Source organism: Talpa occidentalis, unplaced genomic scaffold (genome assembly GCF_014898055.3).
Source record: "Talpa occidentalis isolate TD23 unplaced genomic scaffold, MPIMG_talOcc4v2.1 talOcc4.9, whole genome shotgun sequence".
Classification (NCBI taxonomy): domain Eukaryota; kingdom Metazoa; phylum Chordata; class Mammalia; order Eulipotyphla; family Talpidae; genus Talpa; species Talpa occidentalis.
This window is the reverse complement of record NW_023605305.1, coordinates 69972482-69994785: the sequence shown is the minus strand read 5'-3', so window position 1 is coordinate 69994785 and position 22304 is coordinate 69972482. Positions and strand designations below refer to the sequence as shown.

At 48.8% G+C, this 22304-nt stretch overlaps 1 protein-coding gene across 4 annotated transcripts in view; it reads left to right on the top strand.

The window, feature by feature from the left end:
- Positions 1 to 22304, top strand: part of FAM193B (family with sequence similarity 193 member B) — a 32684-nt gene that overhangs the window by 5394 nt on the left and 4986 nt on the right. For 2 of the 4 annotated variants that reach the window (XM_037501087.1, XM_037501089.2), the window contains exons 2-8: positions 8256 to 8498; positions 9316 to 9544; positions 10588 to 10975; positions 13008 to 13209; positions 14117 to 14356; positions 20817 to 21837; positions 21975 to 22050. In XM_037501087.1, coding sequence (XP_037356984.1) covers positions 8256 to 8498; positions 9316 to 9544; positions 10588 to 10975; positions 13008 to 13209; positions 14117 to 14356; positions 20817 to 21837; positions 21975 to 22050 — 2399 coding nt within the window. Of the gene's footprint in view, positions 1 to 855; positions 889 to 8255; positions 8499 to 9315; positions 9545 to 10587; positions 10976 to 13007; positions 13210 to 14116; positions 14357 to 20816; positions 21838 to 21974; positions 22051 to 22304 lie in introns of those variants that run through there. The other 2 variants (XM_054691303.1, XM_037501088.1) reach the window with 2 other exon arrangements.

Below are 22304 nucleotides of genomic sequence, written 5' to 3'. Positions count from 1 at the left end.
TAGTTTTCAATGAATGATGGTGCTTTCCCAGAGAGGCAAGGGGAGCATTTCCATAAGTAGGAATAGAAACAGCCTTGGTTTAAAAAGAAGCAAAACAAACTTTCCCCAGTTCTCCAGTTGTTGCCCTATTAATGAGATTGTCCAACTGTTAATCTTCCCCCGTGTATCAAAATGCTTTCTCCTGCCTACTGTGTGTTCCACCTCTGCTGAATGATTTGAATATAATGAATCATGGGATATATTAGTGCATCCCAGACCAAAGCACAGGCCATCTGCCTGTGGGTTTGGGAGGATTAACAGCCAAACTGATCCTAAAAAAGAGGGGGCAGAGTAATAGGGTGAGTGCTTATGCTTTGGGGGAACATTCATTCTTTGTGGGAGATTTAATGGTTCTTTGTGGCAGAATGTGCAGTGCAGAACAGGACTGAGAAGAGGCAAATGTACATCCCCAGAAAGGCCAGTGTTTGCATCCTTCGGTTCTGTGCCCACGCTCCACCCTCAATGCTTCAAACTCCAGGCTGCAGCCCTACAAGCTACCTCTCCTTTATTCCCTACCCAAGGCTGTTAACTCTCCAGATGCCTTGGTTTCACCCTCCATTCTGAAACAGATTTCTTTATCTGCTCTGAAAAGGGAAGATAAGAAATAAGGGGCTGGAAACAGTGAAGGTTCTTATAGGACATTGAGTCAGAGAACATGAACTGGGTGGTGGAGGGGAGGCCTCAAAGAGGCCTTGAAGGTCACCTGTCTAGTCCTCGATCCTGTGCTTCAAGTATAACGCTGGATTGGGCAAGTCTCACTTAGTAAGTTTCCCTGTCATTTCTTCCAGGACAGAAGAGGAAAGAAACTAACGGGTATTGAGCACCTACTGTGTGCCAGGCCCAGGCCAGGTACTTTACATAATTTATTTCCTTCTGTCCTCACAACTCTGTGAACTATGGTTTTATTCTCATTTCATAAATGAGGAGATTAAGTCTCAAAGAAATTGAGTAATAATCTAAGATCATACTGAAAATGGCAGAACTGGGATTTGAACCCACAACAGTCTGTCCTCAAAGTTTATACTCTTCCCACACATGAGAATTCTGTGCTGGGGTTACAGAGTAGTAGGGTGGGAGTTTTGCATGTAGTTCCTGCTTAATAAGTAGCACCTTAGACCTTCCTGTAGCTGATTGCAGGTTCTACAGATGAATTACCCTTGCAGGGGTAGAGGGCCACTGGGGTCAGAGACACTCATTGCCCTGTTCTTGACTCAGCTTGTACAAGCAGAGAAAATTCTCCTGCAACAGACTTTGTGGTATGAAACAAATGTCTTGCCTCCTGGGAGGACCTGAGCCAACTGCCTGAGTGGGAGTTCAGGTGAAAACTGCAGAGCACTGAGGTATAGTTACATCAGCTCTGTAAGAATTCACTGCAACTCTGATTTGCCAGTGTTAGAATGGTCTGAGATTCTCAGCACTGATTCCCTCCCATCAGTGGTTTGGAGTGAAGCGGCCATGCCTTCAACATAGCGTGTCTAAAACAGCTGTGTTTTAGATTCTGTCCTTTGTGGAGAGCAGCTGAGACAAGAGCCAGATTGGCATTCTTTCGTTTATGAAATGAATGCCCACTGTGTGCCCGCCCCAAGACAGGCCTAGGTTCGTGGGCACACTTAAATGACCAAGTTTCATTCCCTGACCCAAAGAGCTCTCGTACTGGGTATTTGGGAGCAGACAGACACTGTTACAAATGATAGGTGCTGTACTAAATTAAAAAAATGACATCTGCTCAGCCTCGTCTGGCAAAAGCTTCAGCACCCTTTAACCGGGATCTTAGATAATGATTAGGAGTTTGCCAAGCAGCAGAGCTGAGGTTCAAGGAGCAAGGAGTATCTGTGGAACAGTATGAAGAGAATCTCAGGTTCTCAGGTATTAGTGTGGAGAGGGAGCCTGCAGGAGTTATCTGGGCCAGGTCACAAATGCCAGGACCAGAGGGGGCCAGGGGAATGACCTTAACCAGGAGGGAGGCTAGAGATGAAAGAGCAAAGTAGGAAAGAAGCTAAAGGAACAAACAGTTCCTCAGACTGGAGAGGTATTCAAGAAGACAACAGAAAGGTTACAGTCAGGAGAGGATCTGGTTGGTGGTTTTCAGTCCGCGTATTCACTGCTCGATTCTCCGAAATGACTGTGAGGCATCCTGGGAGTGTGGGGGCATGGATAGCCCCATGCATGACCTGCCTGTTTTAAGCATGTCTTCTTGGGCAGGAAATCTATTGTTTGTTTGCCAGCACTTGGTTGGCACAGTGGTTGGCACCAGGCAAGGCTCTGAGAATGTTTGTTGATGAAGGAGTGAATGAGTGAATGGAAGAGGGAGTGGCGATGACAGCTGATGAGTCTTTCCAGGCTGGGGATGACTCATTTTCTCTACTCTGGCAGGGAATTGTTGTCCTCTGCCTACCTTGGTGACATGGAGGCTCTTAGAGTTGGATGTCTCGAGAATAGAGTGGTGCTTCACTGAGCCACTTCAGAATAGAATTTGGAGGCTTTTTTAGGGCTGCTTGGTAGATGCAAGCATGTGTCTTGGGGGAGTCCTCTACAGACATACCCAAATTCTTGGGTGTAAAAGGAATCCATGAGCGGAATGAGAGCAGGTTTAGTGCTGGGAATTAGATCCCATTTCAGAGCAGTGCTTGACAGCTGCCTGGTCTGGTAACCCGGTTTATTCCCTGGCAGTTCTCAAGCCATGTGGGCAGAAAGTCTGATTCCCCCAAAAAGCCCGCCAGATAGCCATGGACTGTGTCAATGTTAATAATCACCTTTGCTTACCGTGTACACATTGAGTGATCAGCACTGTTAGATGGCTTACAGCAGCAGTTCTCAAAGTAGTTGGTCTTGGAGCACTTTCACATTCCTAAAAAATTTTTGCAAGAACCCAAAAAAGCTTGATATTTACCAACTTAAGTATTAAAGCTGAGAAAGTTTAAAAATATCTAGTTACTAGTTTATTTGAGAATAACTACTCAGCCTAAGATATTAACATAAATAACAATTTTTTTTAAAGATTTATTGATTGGTTGATTGATTGATTTATACATACATACATACATACAAGCACTGGGTACAGTCAGAAGCACGGGAGGGTGAGAGAATTCACCAGAGCCAGAGCAGGGAGCAGAGCAGGCAGAAGGACCGAAGTACACTGCTGAGGGGAGCAGCGGGCGGCAGGAGAGGTCTGCGCGCCATGCAGGATCCTCCTCCGGTGGCCGGGGAGCAGCTGGGGATCGAACTGGCGCTGCAGAGGCTGCGGGCAGCTTCGCAACCCAGCGCTCAACCGCTGTGCCACCGGGAAGGCCCATAAATAACAATTTTTAATGAAATGATTTTTTTTCCAAAACAAACAAAAAATAGGATGGTCTCGTTTTCATTTATAAATTTCTTTATATCTAACTTAATCGAAAAAAGCTGGATTTTCATATATGTGTCTCTATTGCAATACATTATTTTGGTTGAAGTATATTAAAAAACCTAGCCTCACATAGAGCCATTGTTGGAAAAGGGAGGAATATTTTAATATTGTTGATATCAAGATTGTTGATATTCTTCTTTGCAATATGGAATCTAGGACCCTATCATGAAGTCTTTGTCCTTGTTTTATATTAAAATCTGTTGGTCCTTCTAACACTTTGAATGAATTTTTTACCAACACATAATTCTGTAATTTTGTGCTTTGGACATAAGCTTCAGAGTTATGTAGGTCTTTCAAATGTTTTCCCATTTTATTCTATAATATTAAAAGATAACATTTGTTTACATCACCACTAATTTCATCATCAGGTTTTGAAATATTGGGAAGCTGGTGGTGGATACAAGTTTTCCAAAATTCTGATTTTTCCTTGAAAGCTTTGGCTTGATCACGGGTCACAATAAAATGTAGTTTTCCCTGGAGCTCATTTTGTTCTTTTTTTTTTTTTGAGGAAAATGTCTGCCAGTACTCAAGTCCAAATAACCATAGTTTGTCAGTTCATTCTTTCAAGTAAAAAGGTGTTCCATGCAAAAAGGCTTCCCCTTTGATTTTACTCTTTTTTATTGAGGAAAATCTAAAATGCCCTAGCTTGATACTTCTCAGGCCAAGACAGTAGAGTATTGGGTCTGGTCTGATAGGGGAGCAGATACAGGTTTTAGCTGTTGCACATGCCATCCTTCTGGGGTGGGAGTGGCCCAGTCGAGGGTTCATCTGGCTCCTTGCGTGCTACAACATGGGTCCCCTGTGTGAATAACTCCATGCTCTGCAGAGATTCCGGTTTTGCTCAGAGTGAAGCCAAAGTAATTTGGATGCTTTTTTGAACAGACACAAAATCAAGTGAATCACTAGAACCTTTCCTTCCTCTTCTCTTGTCTCTTGCCTAAGATTTGGCCTGTATCTGGAGAAACTGAAATTTAAACTGAGATGAGAAGGAATAATTAATTGTTGTCCAGTATAGGAATCAGTTCCACCAGCCTTTATGGTGAAGTGATTGGATGTTTCATTTTTTGAGAAACATTTATTAAAATCATATTCTTTGTGTGAGAATAGTATACTGGGTGTTAAAATATAGCTTGCGAGGAGCACCTAGCTGAAAACCAGGGCATGAGGGGTCATGATTGCCAGGAATTTGGAAAATGTCAGGGGTTTGCCAGTCAAAGGGAATTCTGAATCAAGAACTTTTGTTTGCTAAAGCAAAAATGTAGAGAAACAGGTATAGTACCTCCTGAATATAACATCTCCAGGGCTTGGGATTCTCATCATCCACTCACAGTAAAAGTAGAGATGAAAATAGCAGGGAGAAAAGCCCCACGGCCTCGATGGGTTTTGCACCTGAGGTCAAGTGACAAGGCTTAAGATTATGACAGCTCTAGGAGTGACTCCATAACTGGACCTAGAAAGAACTTGACATAATAGATAAACTAGTCTCCATGTTAGACTTATTAAAAACAGAACAACCAAAGGGCCTAGATAATAGATGGAGCGCCTGCAGCATGGATCCATTGAGCTAAGTGTTTTGCATTTCTGATGTCATGTAATCCTCTGTGCAACCTTAGCAATGTAGGTGGTATGCCAGCTTCAGTGAGGACGTAATTAGCTTTCCAGACCCTGTGCTTTCCTTTAACTGGAGAGACAGCTTGTCCTGTAAATTCACTTCCACTGATAGCTAATCTCATTTATTATGTGGACCAATTTGGCTCTAGGGAGAGGCATATTATTTCCTTGAAAAAGGGCTTCTCAGTGTAATCCCCAAGGAATAGTCTTCTACTCCGCCACACTCCAGACAAACCATTCAGGTAGAGGATTAGGGTGGGGAGTAGTGCTTTCTCTGTGGGAAGCAATAATTTCAAGAGTGTCTCACCAAGCTGCCTGCCAGCTGTATTGCCTTGGGGACGCTTAACAAGTCTGACTTAGCTACTATATGCACAGCTGAGCCTAGATCCTGTGCTGCACCATGAAGGATCCAGACAAGGCTCAGGCATGGTGCTTGCCTTTTGGGAGCAGAACCTTCTAGAAGGGACAGAAGAGGCAAGTAAATAAATTAAGTGAGAGACGCGGAGTACTGTGGAGATATGGATAGGAGGGAGAGGTGAATTACTGGGGAACTCTAAGAAAGCCTGGATGAGGTTGGATTTCAGCTGGGGCTTTAAGCAGAGATCCCCTTTAACAAAGGCACAAAGTAGGAAATTGTAGAGAGTATTTGGGGAACTGAGGGAATGCTTCATGAGGTTGAGTGTAGAGCTTAAAATGTCTCAGAGTCACCTTAGACTCATTGCATATGAGACATTATAAAATATAGTGACCATATGGTCTAGTCCTGATTTAATTGCTCTCATCATGTTCATAATTAGCACCTGTGTTGAGCAGTATGCTTATGTGCCTGACCCTAGACTAGGTACTTTATCATATTTAATGCTCATAGCTGACCCTACAAGTTAGGACTTCATTCCGCCTTATAGATGGAGACAGAGTAAGTAGAACTTGCATCACACAGCTGGTAAATAATGGAGGCCCAGGTTTAATGCCAAAGCCAGTGTTGTTTCTACCATACCTCACTAGTACTTTGACACTAAATACAGTCACCTTGATCACACATTTAACTTATAACAATTTTCTGTATTTACTTTCAAAAGAAAATAGAAGAGACATTATTACACATTGTCGTATCCATTATACATTTGGTATCCATTATACATTTGAATTCTTGATCGTCCCTACAAAACCAGGTGTGTTGTACTTCACCAGCTACATGAAGAATTTCAAGAATAGTTTGACTCATACAAGATTTTCATCTTATGTAACAACTTTAGACTCTATCACCCAAATGAAATGAAATTATTATAATAAAATTACATGTCCTGCTATTTGCCTTAAGAATATGATCACCATCATATTTCTCACAGGAGAATGACTTGGGTGTTAGCCTCACCTCTTGCATGTGTTACCATGGCACTTTGTAACTGTGGAGTTTCCTGGGTACACTTCTCAAAAAAGGTCTCCATTGCCTTAACTTCCACCCCTGGATACTTGCCACCCAGGTCAGAAGGCTATATCCTTTTACAGTTGCCATTAAGCAACTGCCTTGTTCACAGAAATGTTCCCTTGACAGTGTCTCACACTAGTTCCATATGTAGGATTTCTCTCTGGTACTCTTTTTCCCAGGTCCTTATACTTCCCCAAATGTTTCATTCTGCTCCTGATGCAGCTGTTTTGTTCCTTTCTTTTTCTAGAAACCAGGGACCCAGGTCATTATACTTGTAACATTACAATTTAAGGATACCCTGATATTTAAGGGTTTAAGGATACCCTGATAATGGTTTTATTCCAGGAAGATGATGGCATTTATTTTATTGGGAGGATGAGGATGATACCCTTATTCCTTTCTTAGGTGTCTGCAAATACCTGTTACCTAGTGGTAGGTAAGTTTGGAAGGTACAACAGTTAACTATTGCATGTAACAAACCACCCCAAAACTTAGTTGCTTCAAACAAACTACACCATTTATTATTTCTCATGACTTCATGGGTTGATTGGGGGTTTCTGCTAATGGGGCCAGCTTGACTGAACTCATCTGGGCTCACACATATATCTGATCCACTGGCCAGTCACCTGGGAAAATGCACTTCTCCACACATCTCACGTCACTTCAGCAACTAGCCTGGTCGTGCTCTCATGGCACAGCAGAGGTGCAAGAGCAAACAAGACCAGCCATGCAAGGAAGCAAGCAGAAATGCATACACACTTTTCAAGCTTCTGCTGGCAGCATGTTTGCTAAGATCCCATTGGCCAAAGAAAGTGACATGACCTAGCCCAGTGTCAGAGTAAGTGGGGACTACCAAGTTTTGCAGGCTATAAGAAGGTCATGAATTAGGGTCAGTGTGTTAGGAAATCTATAGATTTATATTTCTAAGTCAAGTTTGTCCTAGAAGGGAGAAAAAGTCCGAATAGTAATTACTTTGTATTGGGCCTATGGTATGGGCATGCACAGGGCTAGGCACTTTCCCTGTTTATGCACTGAGCCTCATACAACTCTGCAAGGTAGGTAGGAAATCAGACCTCAGGAAGTTAAATAACTCGCTCAATGTCACCCAGCAAATATGGTCAGGCGGGGATTGAAATGCTTGTTGGTCTGACCCCAGAGTTCAGGTTCTTGTCACTACACCTCACTACCTCTCAGAAGCACTTTCCTGCCTTATCATCCCTCCAATTCAGTTGAGTTGATGCTGTGCAAACCCTTTCTCTAAAATGCTGCTGATCCTAATGGAATTGTGCAGCTTGGGAAAACCCACATGTTCTCTCACACACTGCAATAACTGAACGTATTCTTTCCTTTTAGAGGAGGATTGGTCTGTCAGCTACACGGACAGCCTAAGAATTATGGTCTCTCCCAGCCATGCGAGAGAAGGAAGGGCCATCTTCTCTTTAACCTTCAAGATTTGGGGACATTGGGGCATTAGGGCATTTGAGCATGAGCTTTGCTATCAGCCTCACCAGAGTTCAAATCCTAGTTCAGCCACTCACTAACTCTATAACTTTGACCAGCTTACTTAACTTCTTGAAATCTGTTTCTTCATCTTAAAAAAAGTGGGAATAATAACACCTAGTTTGCAGAGCTGTTACAAGGACTAAAATTATGTATATAAAGTGCCTAACCCAGTGCCTGGTACGTAATAAGTGACATTATTGGCATTGTTGATACTATTTCTAAGCAGAGCCTTTCCCCTCCTGGGAAACCCTGTTTCTGTCTGTTGGACAGGTTCCCCCCACCTCCAGCCAGTCTGTGCAGACTTGCTGCCTGCTGTGTCATCGGGAACGCAAAGGCTGGGAAGAAGGCCCTTCCCAAAACGGACTGGTGTTGCAGGGTGAGAAGCTGCCCCCTGACTTCATGCCAAAGCTCGTCAAGAATCTCCTAGGCGAGATGCCTCTATGGGTCTGCCAGAGTTGCCGAAAGAGCATGGAGGAAGATGAAAGGCAGACAGGTCGAGAACATGCAGTGGCGGTAGGTAACCGCTGAGCAGCAGGATCCCCGAATGCAGGAGGGCTGCCTGCACAGGGAAGGCAGACCATTAAACTATTCCTTACCCATCCTCTCAGGTGGCTCAACTCGGGTTGCCCTGTGCCCAGGTGATGACTGGCTGCTGGGCTGCATCCACACAGCATTAGCAGCTTGGGTTAATGGAGGTGGGCAGAAAAGAGGGGCTACCAGCAGCCCACCTGACCCCTGAGCAGAGTCTGAAGGCACGCTTATAGGTTCTGGTGGAGCTCAATCCTGCCCCTTCCTTGTGGTCATGCTGCCTTCAATTCTGTGGCAGCTTGAAGTACCAGCCAGAGTGGTGTGGAAGACAAAGGTTGGTCTGAGGGTCTGCAGTGTGCCTCGGTTAGCTAGCCTCCGGGATGTCTGGGCACTGAGTCTGCCATTTCCTGAATCACAGCAGTCAGACTTCCCTTGTCTGTCATTCCCCTCTTGACCTTCTCTTTTATGTAGGATCAGTTTAGCCTCAGCAGTCCTGCCTTGGAGGCCCTTCTTCTCCTTGGCAGCTCTGAGGACTCCTGAAAGGCCCACAATTGACAGGTAGCTGCTCCCCCTACCAGAGTCTCTCCCACCAGTATCCACACACTTCGCCAGGAGCCCCACTGCTAGCCCAGTGAAGGCAGAGCCTGGCCTGCATTGGCCTATTCCTGGAATTGTGGGGCCTGTGGTTAGGCCTTTGCATGGGGCCTAAAGGAGGAAGTGCTCCTGGGTAAGCTTAGACAGCAAAGGGGCCGCTCTTGTGTCTGCTGTTTTCCGATGAACTTTTTTCTCCCCCCTTCTCCAGATCTCCTTGTCACACACATCCTGCAAATCACAGTCTTGTGGGGGTGACTCCCACTCCTCTTCATCGTCCTCTTCATCGTCCTCATCTTCCTCCTCCTGCCATGGGAACTCAGGGGACTGGGATCCCAGCTCCTTCCTGTCAGCACATAAGCTCTCGGGCCTCTGGAACTCCCCACACTCCAGTGGAGCTGTGTCAGGCAGCTCGCTCGGGAGTCCTCCCACCATCCCTGGTGAGTCTCCAAGCGTGGGGAGAGCTGGGCCCCACAACCGTAGAAAGCTGTTGTTTTCCTTGCCACTTTGTTCAGACACACCAGGAAATCAGCTGCTAAAATAAGTAAAAGGGGAGCTGTTGTGATGGTGGCAGAGGGAATGTGAGTAGTCCTTGACTGTCCCTGTGGGATTCCTTTCCCCATGACTGTGAGCTATCGCTATCACTTGCTCTCCTGGCTGTTCCCTTTGGCTCCAGGAGGGGACTTGGTGAGTTCTGACTGAATAGAAAGTGGAGTCTGGGAGGGCCCTTAAGGAACTAGAACCTAGATTACCTAACACCTGACCACCCTTGCTGCGGCACAGAAGGCCTAGTGGCTTCATCTTCGTCAGGAGAGAGGCAGTGTGTGCTGCTGTGATTACTGGCCACAGCTATACAAGCCTTCTTAAACCCAGAGAAAAAACACTGACTTATTGATGTACTATGTAAATATAAATTACTACTTCTAAAGGGAGGGACTAAATTCTTCAAAGAGATCCTGCCCCAGAATTGTGAGAGCTGAGTAGTATATAATTCCAGTTAGGTTGGTACATGAGCCAGTCATCAATGCATTTTCCCATTTCTCTGAAACCCGGGGCCACCTGAGAGCCTGGCTTACCTGGCTGCTCTGTCCACAAGGCTGAGGCAGACCCTTGGCCTGCTGCTCCATTGGCTTCAGCAGATCTTCCTCTGGGCCTGAGAACACCTGTGACATACAGGTCCTTGAAAGACTGATCACTGGTCCCATTCATGCCAGTCAAGGAGTAGCCTTCCAGGAAGCCTGCATTGCTGGTGCCCGCTCCCTCAGACTTGCATTCCAGCCTGTACTGGAGCTGCTGCCCCAGAGAAACCTCAAGCCCAAAGCGCTGCTGAGCTCTCCCAAAAGCTCAGGGTCCCACTGAGAGGCCAGGCCCAGGCTGGTCCCATCTGGTCAGTCAGAAGGACTCTGTGGCAAGAAGCCCTTGGGCTTTCCTGCCCAGGACCCCAGCGCCCACTCTGATGCCTTTCTCCCCGCCCCATCCACAGGTGAGGTTTTCCCCATCTCGGAGCACCACCGGCACTCAGACCTCACTGCTCCGCCTAACAGCCCCACCGGCCACCACCCCCCGCCAGCATCATTGATCCCATCTCACCCCGGATCTTTTGACTCACCACCCCACCCACACCTGCTGCCCACCACCCCAGCAGCACCTTTCCCTGCCCAGGCTTCAGAGTGCCCTGTTGCCGCTGCTGCCGCCCCACACACACCAGGGGCCTGTCAGAGCCCCCACCTGCCCTCCACCAGCATGCCGCTCCTGAAGATGCCTCCGCCATTCTCGGGGTGCAGCCACCCTTGTAGTGGGCACTGCAGCGGGCACTGCAGTGGGCCTCTCCTGCCACCACCGAGCTCCCAGCAACTCCCCAGCACTCACAGGTGAGCAAGCAAGCAGCGTGAAGGGCAAGCTCCCTGCTGACTTGAACGTAGAGTTTTTAAAAATTTGCCATTGGTACCTTTGGGGTGGGAATTAAAGGGAAGACTATGTTTTTCTGATTATAAAAGAATGTTGTGGTTATTTTTTTTTAACTTAGAACAATTTAGAAATGTATAAAGAAGAAAATACCCTCACAATCTAAAGGTAAACTTCTAACGCTGCAGTGTTAGCTTCTTGATGTTTCCGTATGTATTGATAAATGACATAATTTGATCTCTGTCCTATTACACTTTTGTGTAGTGATTTTTTTTAACTTTATAATCATAATCATTTCCCTAGTTAAAGTTGTTGGAAAACTTTTTACTGGCCACTATGTTTTATAGTATAACAGCACTGGCTGAACATTTAGACATTTCCAGGTTTTTTACCATTATAGACAAGGCTGTGATAAGCATCTTTGTACCTAAGTCTGTTTGATTCAGGAATTACATTGTTAAGGTAGATTAGCTAGTAGTAACTCATAGTTCAGAGAAAAGTTATGTTAACATATATTTGAAAGATAAAAAATTTTGGAGAAGACAGCTGCTATATTTTTGTGTTATAAATCAGGTGTGTGTTTATTGCACATTTGTGGGTTCCCTTTCTAATACCCCACCTCCCCATACAACCACTGCACTTTTCTCCTCCCATGTCTGTCCCACATGGTGTGGTAGTGTCAGTACTGTTTTCCCGCTGCCCTGCACTTCATGAGGTTCCTGTGTGCGCTTCTGTTCCCTTGACCTTAAGGCCAGAGAATGTTCCCCACAGTGTGCTTCACTCTGTTCCAATTGCTGAACATTTGGGTCACTCCAACATTTTAACATTATAAATATCCCTAAAGATGTCTTTGCCTAAAGTATGTTTCCTCTTTTGGGTTTTTCTCCTTAGAATATATCCCTCAGAATGAAAAATTCTGTTAAAGGTGTTTTTTGTTTTGTTTTCATTTTTGAGAAGAGTTTGCATTTCACATTGAAAAATTGCTTTCCAAAGTGTTGTCCAACTTGATGTAACCACCAATATTAGTATGCTTGTTTCTCCATATTCTCAGGAATATGGTATTTTAATTTGCTAATATAATAGATGAAGAATAGTCAGTTTGACTTAAACTTCTCTGAGCATCAGTGGTAATGGTTCCTGCCTATCCTTTTCCACCTCTTGCCCCATGGAGACTGAGCCTCCTCCCTAATTCCCCCAGCTCCCACTGCTTAGCTGTGGCCCCAGCCCAGGCACTCCAGCTGCTGATGCCCAGCCCAGGGCCCTGGCTCCAATTCCAAACCTTTCAGGCCTATGTCTCATCCTCGCTTTGGGGAAATCATATATATTACAAGATGCTCCAGGGCTTTGTGACTACAGAAGCAGAGTAATGCAGTGGGGCGCTTAACACAAAGAGACATGTGGGCAGGGTCCTGGCCACTCCTTGGACAAATCGATTAGGCACTCTGATCCTCAGTCTGCTCCATTGCCAGGTGGGGAGAGCCACACTTGTTTGGCAGGATTTAGAAAGTGCATGCTGAATACAATTCCTGGCCTACACAGTAGCTCCCCATAGTCTGTGGCCCACAGGTAAGTTTACTGACATAAGAACCTTCAAGAGTGAAAGGAGACTGACCTTGTTGGATGTTCCAGGTAGCCATCTGCCCATTCATCTATTCAGTACCTACTAACCAAGCACCTGCTGTGTGCTACAACATACAGTAGCACTGTAGTGGGCACTGCAGCACACACTGCCACAGTGTGCTACTGTGGCACTGTCCCTACTCTTGGGGAGTGCACCATCAATCTGAGAGACAAACAGGCAAACAGATCATCACTGTAAAGCTGGGCCCTGAGTGATGGCAGAGATGGTGTTCACCCTGTTCTGTAAGAGGTGCTGATCCTGCCTGATGCCTCAGCCTTCGAGGGATAGTCACAGTGGGGCTTCTTTCCCAGGCTCCTCTGTGGCCTCTCCCTACACTGCCCACCCTCACCTTTGGGCATGTCTTTCTCCCCCGGCAGCAGGGACCCCGGGTGCAAGGGGCACAAGTTTACACACAGTGGCCTGGCCTGCCAGCTGCCCCAGCCCTGCGAGGCAGATGAGGGGCTGGGCGAGGAAGAGGACAGCAGCTCAGAGCGCAGCTCCTGCACCTCGTCCTCCACCCACCAGCGAGATGGGAAGTTCTGTGACTGCTGCTACTGTGAGTTCTTCGGCCACAATGCGGTGAGTGAGCCTGTCTGGGCAAGAGAGGACTGGGGCTGGCCCAGGTGAGCCAGATGAGTGCCCTGCTCTCCCCAGAGCCCCCTTTGTTCCGGGCATAATAGCTACACTGGGACCCGCAGGTCCTCACCCCTGCATCCACTCGCTTGATCCTCACAGCACATTTGTGAGGTAGGGATTTTTCAACATTTTGCTATCTTTGCTGTTTTCGTGGTTTCTCTTAAGATTGACTTTTTTTCCTTAGGCAAAAGGAAAGGAAATGGCAGAGAGAGAGCTCTGATTCTGATGAGTATACGTGTGTAATCACAGAGAAGTAAAGGCTTGTGCGTGATGAAGGCAGAGTGGAAGCAAAGGCTCTCAGTCCCCCAAGTGTGAGAGCCAGCCAAGGGACGGGCCATGAGCGCAGATGGCTCCAGGAAGGAGCTCAGAGCAGAGTACATGCTGTCTCTGGACAGGGGGAGAAAGCAGTTCAGAAGTCTCATAAGGTGAAGAGGAAAGGGCTGCCGGCCAGGGTAGCGCAGTGGAGGACAGAAGAAGTGAAAGTAATGACATTGCTAGTCACCTTTGAGCTAGGGGTGATTATCCTCATTTTAGAGATGACAAAATTGAGGCTCGCAAAGACTCAGTGACCTGCCCAAGGTCATACAGCTTCCAAGTGACAAAGCCCGGGCTCCAACCTACTTTTCTGGCTCCTGAGTCAGTGTGCTCCCACCACTGTCATGTGCCACCATCTCCTGCCACCCACCACTGCCTCAGCTCAGGGCCTGGCTGAGGGTAAAGCCATTTGGTCTGTGTGGCTATGGTAGAGAGAACAGTTGCCAAGCTCCTCACCACGTTTGGTGCCAGCGGGTGGGAGTGCTCCGGGCCTCCCAGGCCCAGGGTGTAATGTCAGCACCTCCCCCTCCCCCAGCCACCCGCTGCCCCGACGAGTCGGAATTATACCGAGATCCGGGAGAAGCTCCGCTCAAGGCTGACCAGGCGGAAAGAGGAGCTGCCCATGAAGGGGGGCGCCCTGGGCGGGATCCCTGGGGAGCCCGCCGTGGACCACCGAGATGTGGATGAGCTGCTGGAATTCATCAACAGCACGGAGCCCAAAGTCCCCAACAGCGCCAGGGCCGCCAAGCGGGCCCGGCACAAGCTGAAAAAGAAGGTGGGTGTGAGGGGGAGCCCAGCTCTACCACTTCTCCCCAAGGAATCCCTCACGCAACCCCCAGCACATCTGGGGCATGAATGGTGCTGGCTGCCAAAGGCCTCAGCACTGCTCACTGCTCTGGGAAGGTCTGAATGAGTTTGGGAGGCATCAATGGGTCAGGGAGCTTGGGACCAATGATTGGAGGAAAAATGAGTCTGGGCCTCAGAAGCCGCTGACTGGATTCCTCAAAGCCCAGGACTCGCTTCGGTCAGTCACTTACTTATTCATTCAACAAACACTTCTGCAAATCCTGGGAGCCAGAGCGTGACACAGTTCCGTTCTTACCCTGGAGAAACTCAGTCTGGTGGAAAGACTGCCACAAAACTGGACGAACACATTAGTGTGTGACCAGCCCTGTGGTGAGGTCACAGTCCTGCCTGGGCTGCTGGAAAAGACTGTACCAAGAGGCTGACTTGGGAGCTGAGTGGTAGGGCATGAGTTCACACTCCAGGGCCCTCCTGGCAGTGGGCATGGCACATTCCACAGCCACTCATGATTTCCTGAGTGCCTACAGGGGTGAGGTAGGACAGATAGTGGAGGTCAGTGAGGATCTCACAGGCCCTGTTCAAGAGCTTTTGACTGGATCGTACAGGTGAGGGGAAGTCCCTGGAGGGCTTTAATCAACGACTGCAGTTGGCCTGATCTGTATTCTGAGATTACATTGTGACAATCTGGAAGGTCACCTGGAGGCATGATACTTGAGGCAGGAAACCCTGAGCCAGGGAGAGATGACTGATGGCGGGGCGAGGGCAGAAGATTTTTAGAGGAAGCAGAAGTGGCAGACTTTGCTGATCTGTTGGCAGGACAGAGAGATGAAATCAGGGATCTCTCCCAGGTGGCGAGATGGTATGCCTTCCGTTGTGCAAGGATGAATTGGCAGAAGATAGGGACTTCAGTTAGGGCATGTTGACTGGAGCTTCTCCTGAGACATCAACAGGAGGTGTGGGGTTGGGAGTTGCCAGCATGGAGATGTAATTGAAGCCATGGGACTGACCCAGTTTAGTGAGCACCTCTCAAGGGCTAAGGATAGAACCCCGTGAACCATTCCCAGCAGCTCTGCTGCTAGGCAAGCCCTGGGGCTTGATAGCATGTCCCCTGCTGCCTTGTTACCCTGTGGCCAGCCTGTCCCCAGCTGCAGGAGCACAGCGCCACCACACTTGAGAGCCCAGCTGTGGAAGAGATTGGGTATGACAGGTAGTCCAGGTCTTGGGTGGTCAAATAGCCTTCGTGTTCTGGAAAACAGCACTGATTCTGCATCTTTTTCCAGTCAAAGGACAACCAGGACCCTTTCCCTGCAACCTGGAGTAGTGATTCCATGGGTCCCACCACTGCTTTTGAACTCTTTATTCCTCCCATGCAGTGTGACCTGGCTGGAAGTGTTGAGTAGGCTGCCATTGTAGACTCTTTGGCCTCTTCTGGCCTCAAAAGGCAGTGGTTCCCAGTTATTTCCCAGAGAGCGCACTCTGCAATTCTCAGGACTGCTATACTTAATTCTGTATCCCCACATGATCTTTCCCCTTTACCAACAGTGCTCCTTTTCCCCCCTTTTCCTCCTGTCAGCTTTCCTTCCAAGCTCAAGTCCAATGTTTCCACCTTTGCAGACTTGCGTGGGTAACCCCTTACACTTCCACTACACCAGGCACACCTCCCTAGACTGCTGATGAGCTCACACTACTCCCTCGTTCAAAAACTCTTGGCTCAGCCCATCCTGTCCACTCAAGAGGCCAGGATACAACACAGAAGCAGGCAGGCAGATGTCATATAAGAGGCACTCATGGTCATATGTTTTTACATCAACCTCCTCACTGACGATCCCCTCCTCCTGGCTGTAACTACAGCCTGGCTGTCCACCAGAAACACAGCTTCCCCCAGGAGCCATCCAGTGGCAACTGCTAATTCTCTCCCACCTCTGGAGGGGGTAGAGCTGAGTGTCTTTCTGCTCCCTTATACTACTCCAGATCTCAACCCTCTCGCCTTCATGTACTGCCCCTGCTACTCTGAAAGTGTACTCCTGGCTTTGTCATCTGCAGCTGCCTAGCCCCCTCTTCCACTGAAGACTGCCACCTGCCCCTTCTTTTCCCAGGCCATCTGACATCCCTTAACCATCATTACTTACTTTCTTACCTATACTCTCAAGTCCTTGCCTATTGCCCTTCACAAAAACTGTAGCCCAACCTGCCTCTTCCTTCTACGTATGCCAGGAGAGAAGCGCCTGCTTGAATCTCTCTCTGGCTGCCTGGCACAAGGCCTCTGCTCACCTCAGCCCCAACATTGCCGAGCAAGCCTCTTGTAGCCTCCTAGTTAGTCATCTTGCTTCTGATCTCTTCCATTCACAACTCATTGGTTAGACCTTCATCTCCAACCTCCAGTCTGCACCACCACCCCACCCCCCCCGATTTGGGGACATTTGATAAAATTTCCTGATTCAAGGAGGAGGAATAAAAGCTAGTGGACAAGTCCTCTTTCAAGGTCTTATAAGCCTAGGGGCCTCCCCGGTGGTGCAGTGGTTGAGCGCTGGGTTGCGAAGCTGCCCGCAGCCTCTGCAGCGCCAGTTCGATCCCCGGCTGCTCCCCGCCCACGGAAGGAGGGTCCCACATGGCGCGCAGACCTCTCCTGCCGCCCGCTGCTCCCCTCAGCAGTGTACTTTGGTCCTTCTGCCTGCTCTGCTCCCCGCTCTGGCTCTGGTGAATTCTCTCACTCTCCCATGCTTCTGACTGTACCCAGTGCTTGTATAAATAAATAAATAAATCTTTTTTTTTTTAAAAAAAAAAAAGGTCTTATAAGCCCACCTGCAGACATCATCTTGTCCTAAAAGAGATTGTTACCTCTTTCTTACTTGAGACCCATGCAGTCCTTTCTCACCTCCTCAGTCAAATGTGTGTGGTTCCAGCTCCTCTACACTCTTTCCCAGTAGCATTTCACTGTTTCCAGTACAGTCTTTTGAAAGCAGCGTATTCTTTGAACATACAACCTCTCTCACTTCTGTAGATTTTCCCTCACATCAGAGCCAAATTCTTGAAAATGTCTGTGATCACTGTCTTCACTCTTCTTGTTGGCCCACTGCCAATTGTTTTCACCCACCCACCCCCCCTCCTCTGGGTGCAATGACTTCTCCGTTGCCAAATCCACAGCATACTCTCCTGCTCCATCTGCTTTGTCCACTGGGCAACCTTTTACAGTTTGTGTTTGTTTTTCTTGTCACACATTATTTTCTTGGGCTCCTTGGTCTTCAGCCAAGAGGGAAAAGCAGAGGGCACCCCGTTTTCTCCAAATTTCTCACCTTCCTCTCCGATCCATGTTCTCTCTCCTTTATGAACCCCTGTGCTTCTGCCTAACCCTTTGTCAGGTACATTAGGTCCTGGTTTATTAGATCCACTTACTTTCCCAGCACTTCACATTGATGTCTCCTGCTACCAGGCACCTCCTCATGGACGTTCCCCAGGTGTTCAGATTGTGCACATCCAAAACTGAGCTCCTCCTCTTTCTCCAAAGAGGCCTGCTCTTCCTTCTCCGTTGGCTGTCTGGTTAATGGCACCACCATCCACCCAGTGGCCAGAACCAGTCCCTGGGTGCCATCCTGGGAGAATGAATACTTCGTGGTGATTGAGAGCAGCGGGCCTTGGAATTGGACCTCAGTTTGAAATCCAGCTCTGCTACACTTTGCTGTATGACCTTGGGCAAATCACTTAACCTCTAAGCCTCAGTTTCTTCATCCATAAAATGAGAATAACACTAGAACCTAACTCAAACTGTTGGGAGGATGCAGGACAGCAATGCACAGAAAGGCTGGGCAGTGGACTTTTAGTTGGTGTGTCCTCTGTGGCAGCAGTAATGGTTGTCGGTGTTGTTCTTGTGACTCATATCTCTCCCCACCCATCACCAGGAGTCCTGACCGTGTCACTTTTCACACTTCTCTCAGCATACTGCCACTACTTAAAAAAGCCTTCAGTGGCCGAACAAAACTGAGCCAAGGCCTACAGGGTTCTTTAGGATGCAGCCCCTACTTGCTTGCCACCCTGCTTGCCAGTTTTGTCTCATAGTCTTGCCCTTCTAGCCTTCCTGCCCCACCCTCCACCCCCAGAAAGAGGTTGAGTTCCAGCTATGTCTCTGAATGTCTCCATTCCCTAAAGATTTTGTGCTTTTCCATTTCCCAGGCTTTATGCTTGCTCTTCTCTGTTTAGAAAGTTACTGTCTCACTCTGCAAGATAATCCCAATCACCATCAGTGCTGGGAGCTACTGCCTCCTCTGGGAAGCACTCCCTGCTGTCTCAGTCTGGGTTCTCATAGCACTCTATGCTTGCTTTCCTGTAGTGCTTGTCACTATCACCAGAATTAAACAGCCTGTCCTCATGTGTGGCTCCCCAGCCAGTCCAAGCCAGCGAGCAGAGACTGTGTCTCCTGCATGGCTGAATTCTGCTGAGAGAAAGCTTGTCAGACAGGATTGAAAAGCACAGGAACTGTAAAGAGCACTCCTGAGTGTGCTGGTCCTGACTGTGCCACTTACTAGTCATGTAGCCTTGGGCCATGTGACCTTGTTCTTTGGGTTCCCTCATCTGTAAATTGAGGATAATGATGCAACAAGGCAGCTGTGAGGATTAAGTAAGAGCATTTGAGAAGTTCCAGACTCGTGGTCTATAGCAGAAAACATGGGGTCCTGTGCTTTCTCCTCTTACTAACAATTTCTACGTGGTTCCCCCTACACCAGTAGTTTACAGACTTCTGTTTAGTAGCAGAACTCTTTTCTGCAAATGAAACCTTCCATGGAACCTCAAACTTTTAACAAATAAAAGCAAAGCAGTTCTGGTGGGGCCTAACCTGGTGGCGCAGGCGGTTGAGCGCAGCGCTGTATAGCTGTCTGCAAGGCAGGTTTGATCCCGGTCAGCAGGCGAGAATCCTACATGGTGCAGCAGACCTCTTCTCTCTCACCTGCTGCTCCCCTCAGCAGTGTATTTCAGTCAGTCTGCCTGTTCTGTTCCCTGCACTATCTCTGGTAAATCCTCGCACCCTCCCGTGCATCTGGCCTGTACCCCAGTTCTTGTATGAATGAATAAATAAATATTTAAAAAAAAAAAAAGCAGTTCCGGTGCAAGAGAGGAGCAAAACAAAGACCTTCCAACCTGTGTCTGTCCCTGTGCCTTGCACACCATGCCCACAGCTTGGAACTCCGTGGCCCACACTGGTACCCTGCTGTACACTGAGCAGCTGCCTCACCTGAGCATCACAGTGCCAAGGAACAGCCTTGTTTGCAACAGGGAAACAGGCACACATCCTCTCAGGTATCATCAGAGCAACCCTGTGAGGTATATAGGTGGTTAGTTTTCTACTCAGATTTACATGCAATTTGTGTAAGGTTCAGAAATAAGTGATTTGTCCAAGGTCCCACCAGTCTCCTACTCAGTTGTGGAGCCAGTATTTAAAAAAGATGAGAGAAGAAATACATGCATGCCCGCGGGGCACAGGTCGCCCTCTAAGTGGACTCTGAGGTGATGGCTAGCCCTCTTTTCTGCCCCCAATTTTCTTTTCCTGTTTCTCCCCCTCATTCCCAAATCAGCTAGAAATATGTGGAATGGTAGGAGTCATCCAGCCCCTGGCATACTGCCACCACCTCCTTTCTGTAGACTTTGACATCTGTTTCCTGTATCCCTCTGCAGGCCTCCTTGGCCTGCTGGTCCTTGAGCTTGGGCAGAGGGGTGGAGTGATGGAACCCACAGAATTTCAGTTTCCGGATCCGACCTCCCTGGACCTCACCTGGGTGAGGGGGCTGCCTTGACATCTTTCTGTGAGGCTGGTGGGGCTGTTTTGTGTGCCATTGGGCACCCCTTAGGGGTGACCTTGATTACGTGAGGCCAGCCAAGTAGTGCATGACCTTCCTATGGGAACTTTGCCCATAAACAATGTCGGGAGGCACCCAGAGCAGCCTGACCACCTTGGTTGTTCTATAGCCCCACCTCTTCTAGAAAGACATCCAACTTCTTTCCCCTACTTCCTGTAGAATTGGGCAGAATGCCTCTGCGACAGACATCTTCCTCACATGTATCCTCACTTTGATCTTTACTCCAGAATTTTTCTCCAGAATTTTGCAGATGAGTGAATTGCTGAAGCTCATACCTGAGGGGCAGGATCCAGTTAGTTCAGTTCCTTTCCATCCTCAGCTTCGCAGGACTGACACAGGGACTCTGGATGAAGGAGCTATACAAACTCTTCACCAATCCCTGCTTCCCCCACCCCCACCCCAGACTTGTACCCGTCTGATTGCATTTCATCCTCACTCCTGCAGGGGTGGGCGAACATGCCAGATTCACAAAGCCCAACCTCTAGCCAGTTTGTGGCAAAGTTAGGCTCTGGGCCAATGTGTCAGGTGTCACATTGGATGTGGCAACTGCCAGACCCCTGCTAAAACTGCCTCTTATATTGGCAGGAAAAGGAGAAGGCCCAGTTGGCAGCAGAAGCTCTCAAGCAGGTGAATCGCAGTGTTTCTGGAAGCCGGGAGCCAAGGTCTGCTAGGGAGCGGCTCTTGGAGTGGCCTGACCAGGAGCTGGATCGGGTTAACAGTTTCCTGAGCAGCCGTCTGCAGGAGATCAAGAACACTGTCAAGGACTCCATTCGTGCCAGCTTCAGTGTGTGTGAGCTCAGTGTGGACAGCAATGGCTTCTCTAAGGAGGGGGCTAATGAATCAGATCCCCAGAGTCTGGCCCCCTCAAACTTCAATGGCTCCTCAGAGCAGCGGCCTGACATCAACCTTGACCTATCCCCTTTGACTTTGGGCTCCCCTCCGAACCACACGTTACAAGCGCCAGGCGAGCCAGCCCCCCCATGGGCGGAAATAAGAGGTCCCCACCCACCATGGACAGAGGTGAGGGGCCCCCCTCCCGGTATCATCCCTGAAAATGGGCTAGTGAGGAGACTCAACACTGTGCCCAACCTGTCCCGGGTGATCTGGGTCAAGACACCCAAGCCAGGCAACCCTAGTCCTGAGGAGACAAGCCCAAAAGAGGCCCCCATTTGTAAGCAGGAGCTGCCTGAGCCCTTGGCCTCAGGGGGGAAGCCTCGGAAGGGCAAGAGACAGGGCATTCAGGCCAAGAAGAATGAAGCAAGCCCAGCTCCCCGATCTCCAGCCAGCCTTGAGGCTCCTAGTGCCAAGGGCCAGGTCCCTAACCCCAAGCAGCCAGGCAAGGCCCCAGAGCCTCCCAAAGTAGGCAGCTGTGCAGAGATTGGAGAGGGGAGCAGGGCAAGCCGGCCAGGACCTGGCTGGGCTGGCAGCCCCAAAGCTGACAAGGAGAAGGGCAGCTCCTGGCGAAACTGGCCAGGCGAGGCCAAGGCACGTCCTCCGGAACAGGAGTCCATGCAGCCCTCAGGCCCAGCAAGGCCCCAGAGCTTGCCGCAGGGCAAGGGCCGGAGCCGCCGCAGCCGCAACAAGCAGGAGAAGTCAACCTCCTTGGGTGAGTGCAAGAGGAACTGAGTGGCTGATCCCTCCACCCCAGCCAGGCGATAGGGTGGAGGGCAGTCCTTTGGCCCGAAAGCATGACCCCAGAGGCCTGGCCCTGGGCCCTGAACCCTCCTGGCTATGTCTCCCTAGATGATGTGTTCCTACCCAAGGACATGGATGGGGTGGAAATGGATGAGACTGACCGGGAGGTGGAGTATTTCAAGAGGTAGGTGTGGGGCTCCCCACTGACCTGCTTGGGCTTGTGGCAAACTCCAAGGCCTGCCCACACACCCCACGTTGTGCCTCAGAACTACCTCCCCATCAGCACCGTGCCCTTAGAAGGCCACTGCAGCCCTTGTAGGCTCTCTCCCACCAGCCTGTCTGCTGGAACCCAGATAGCCACTTAGTAGGACAGCCATTTAGCAGGACAAGGCATTTGGGAAGGGGCAAAGAACAGGGAGCTGGAGGACCATTGCACAT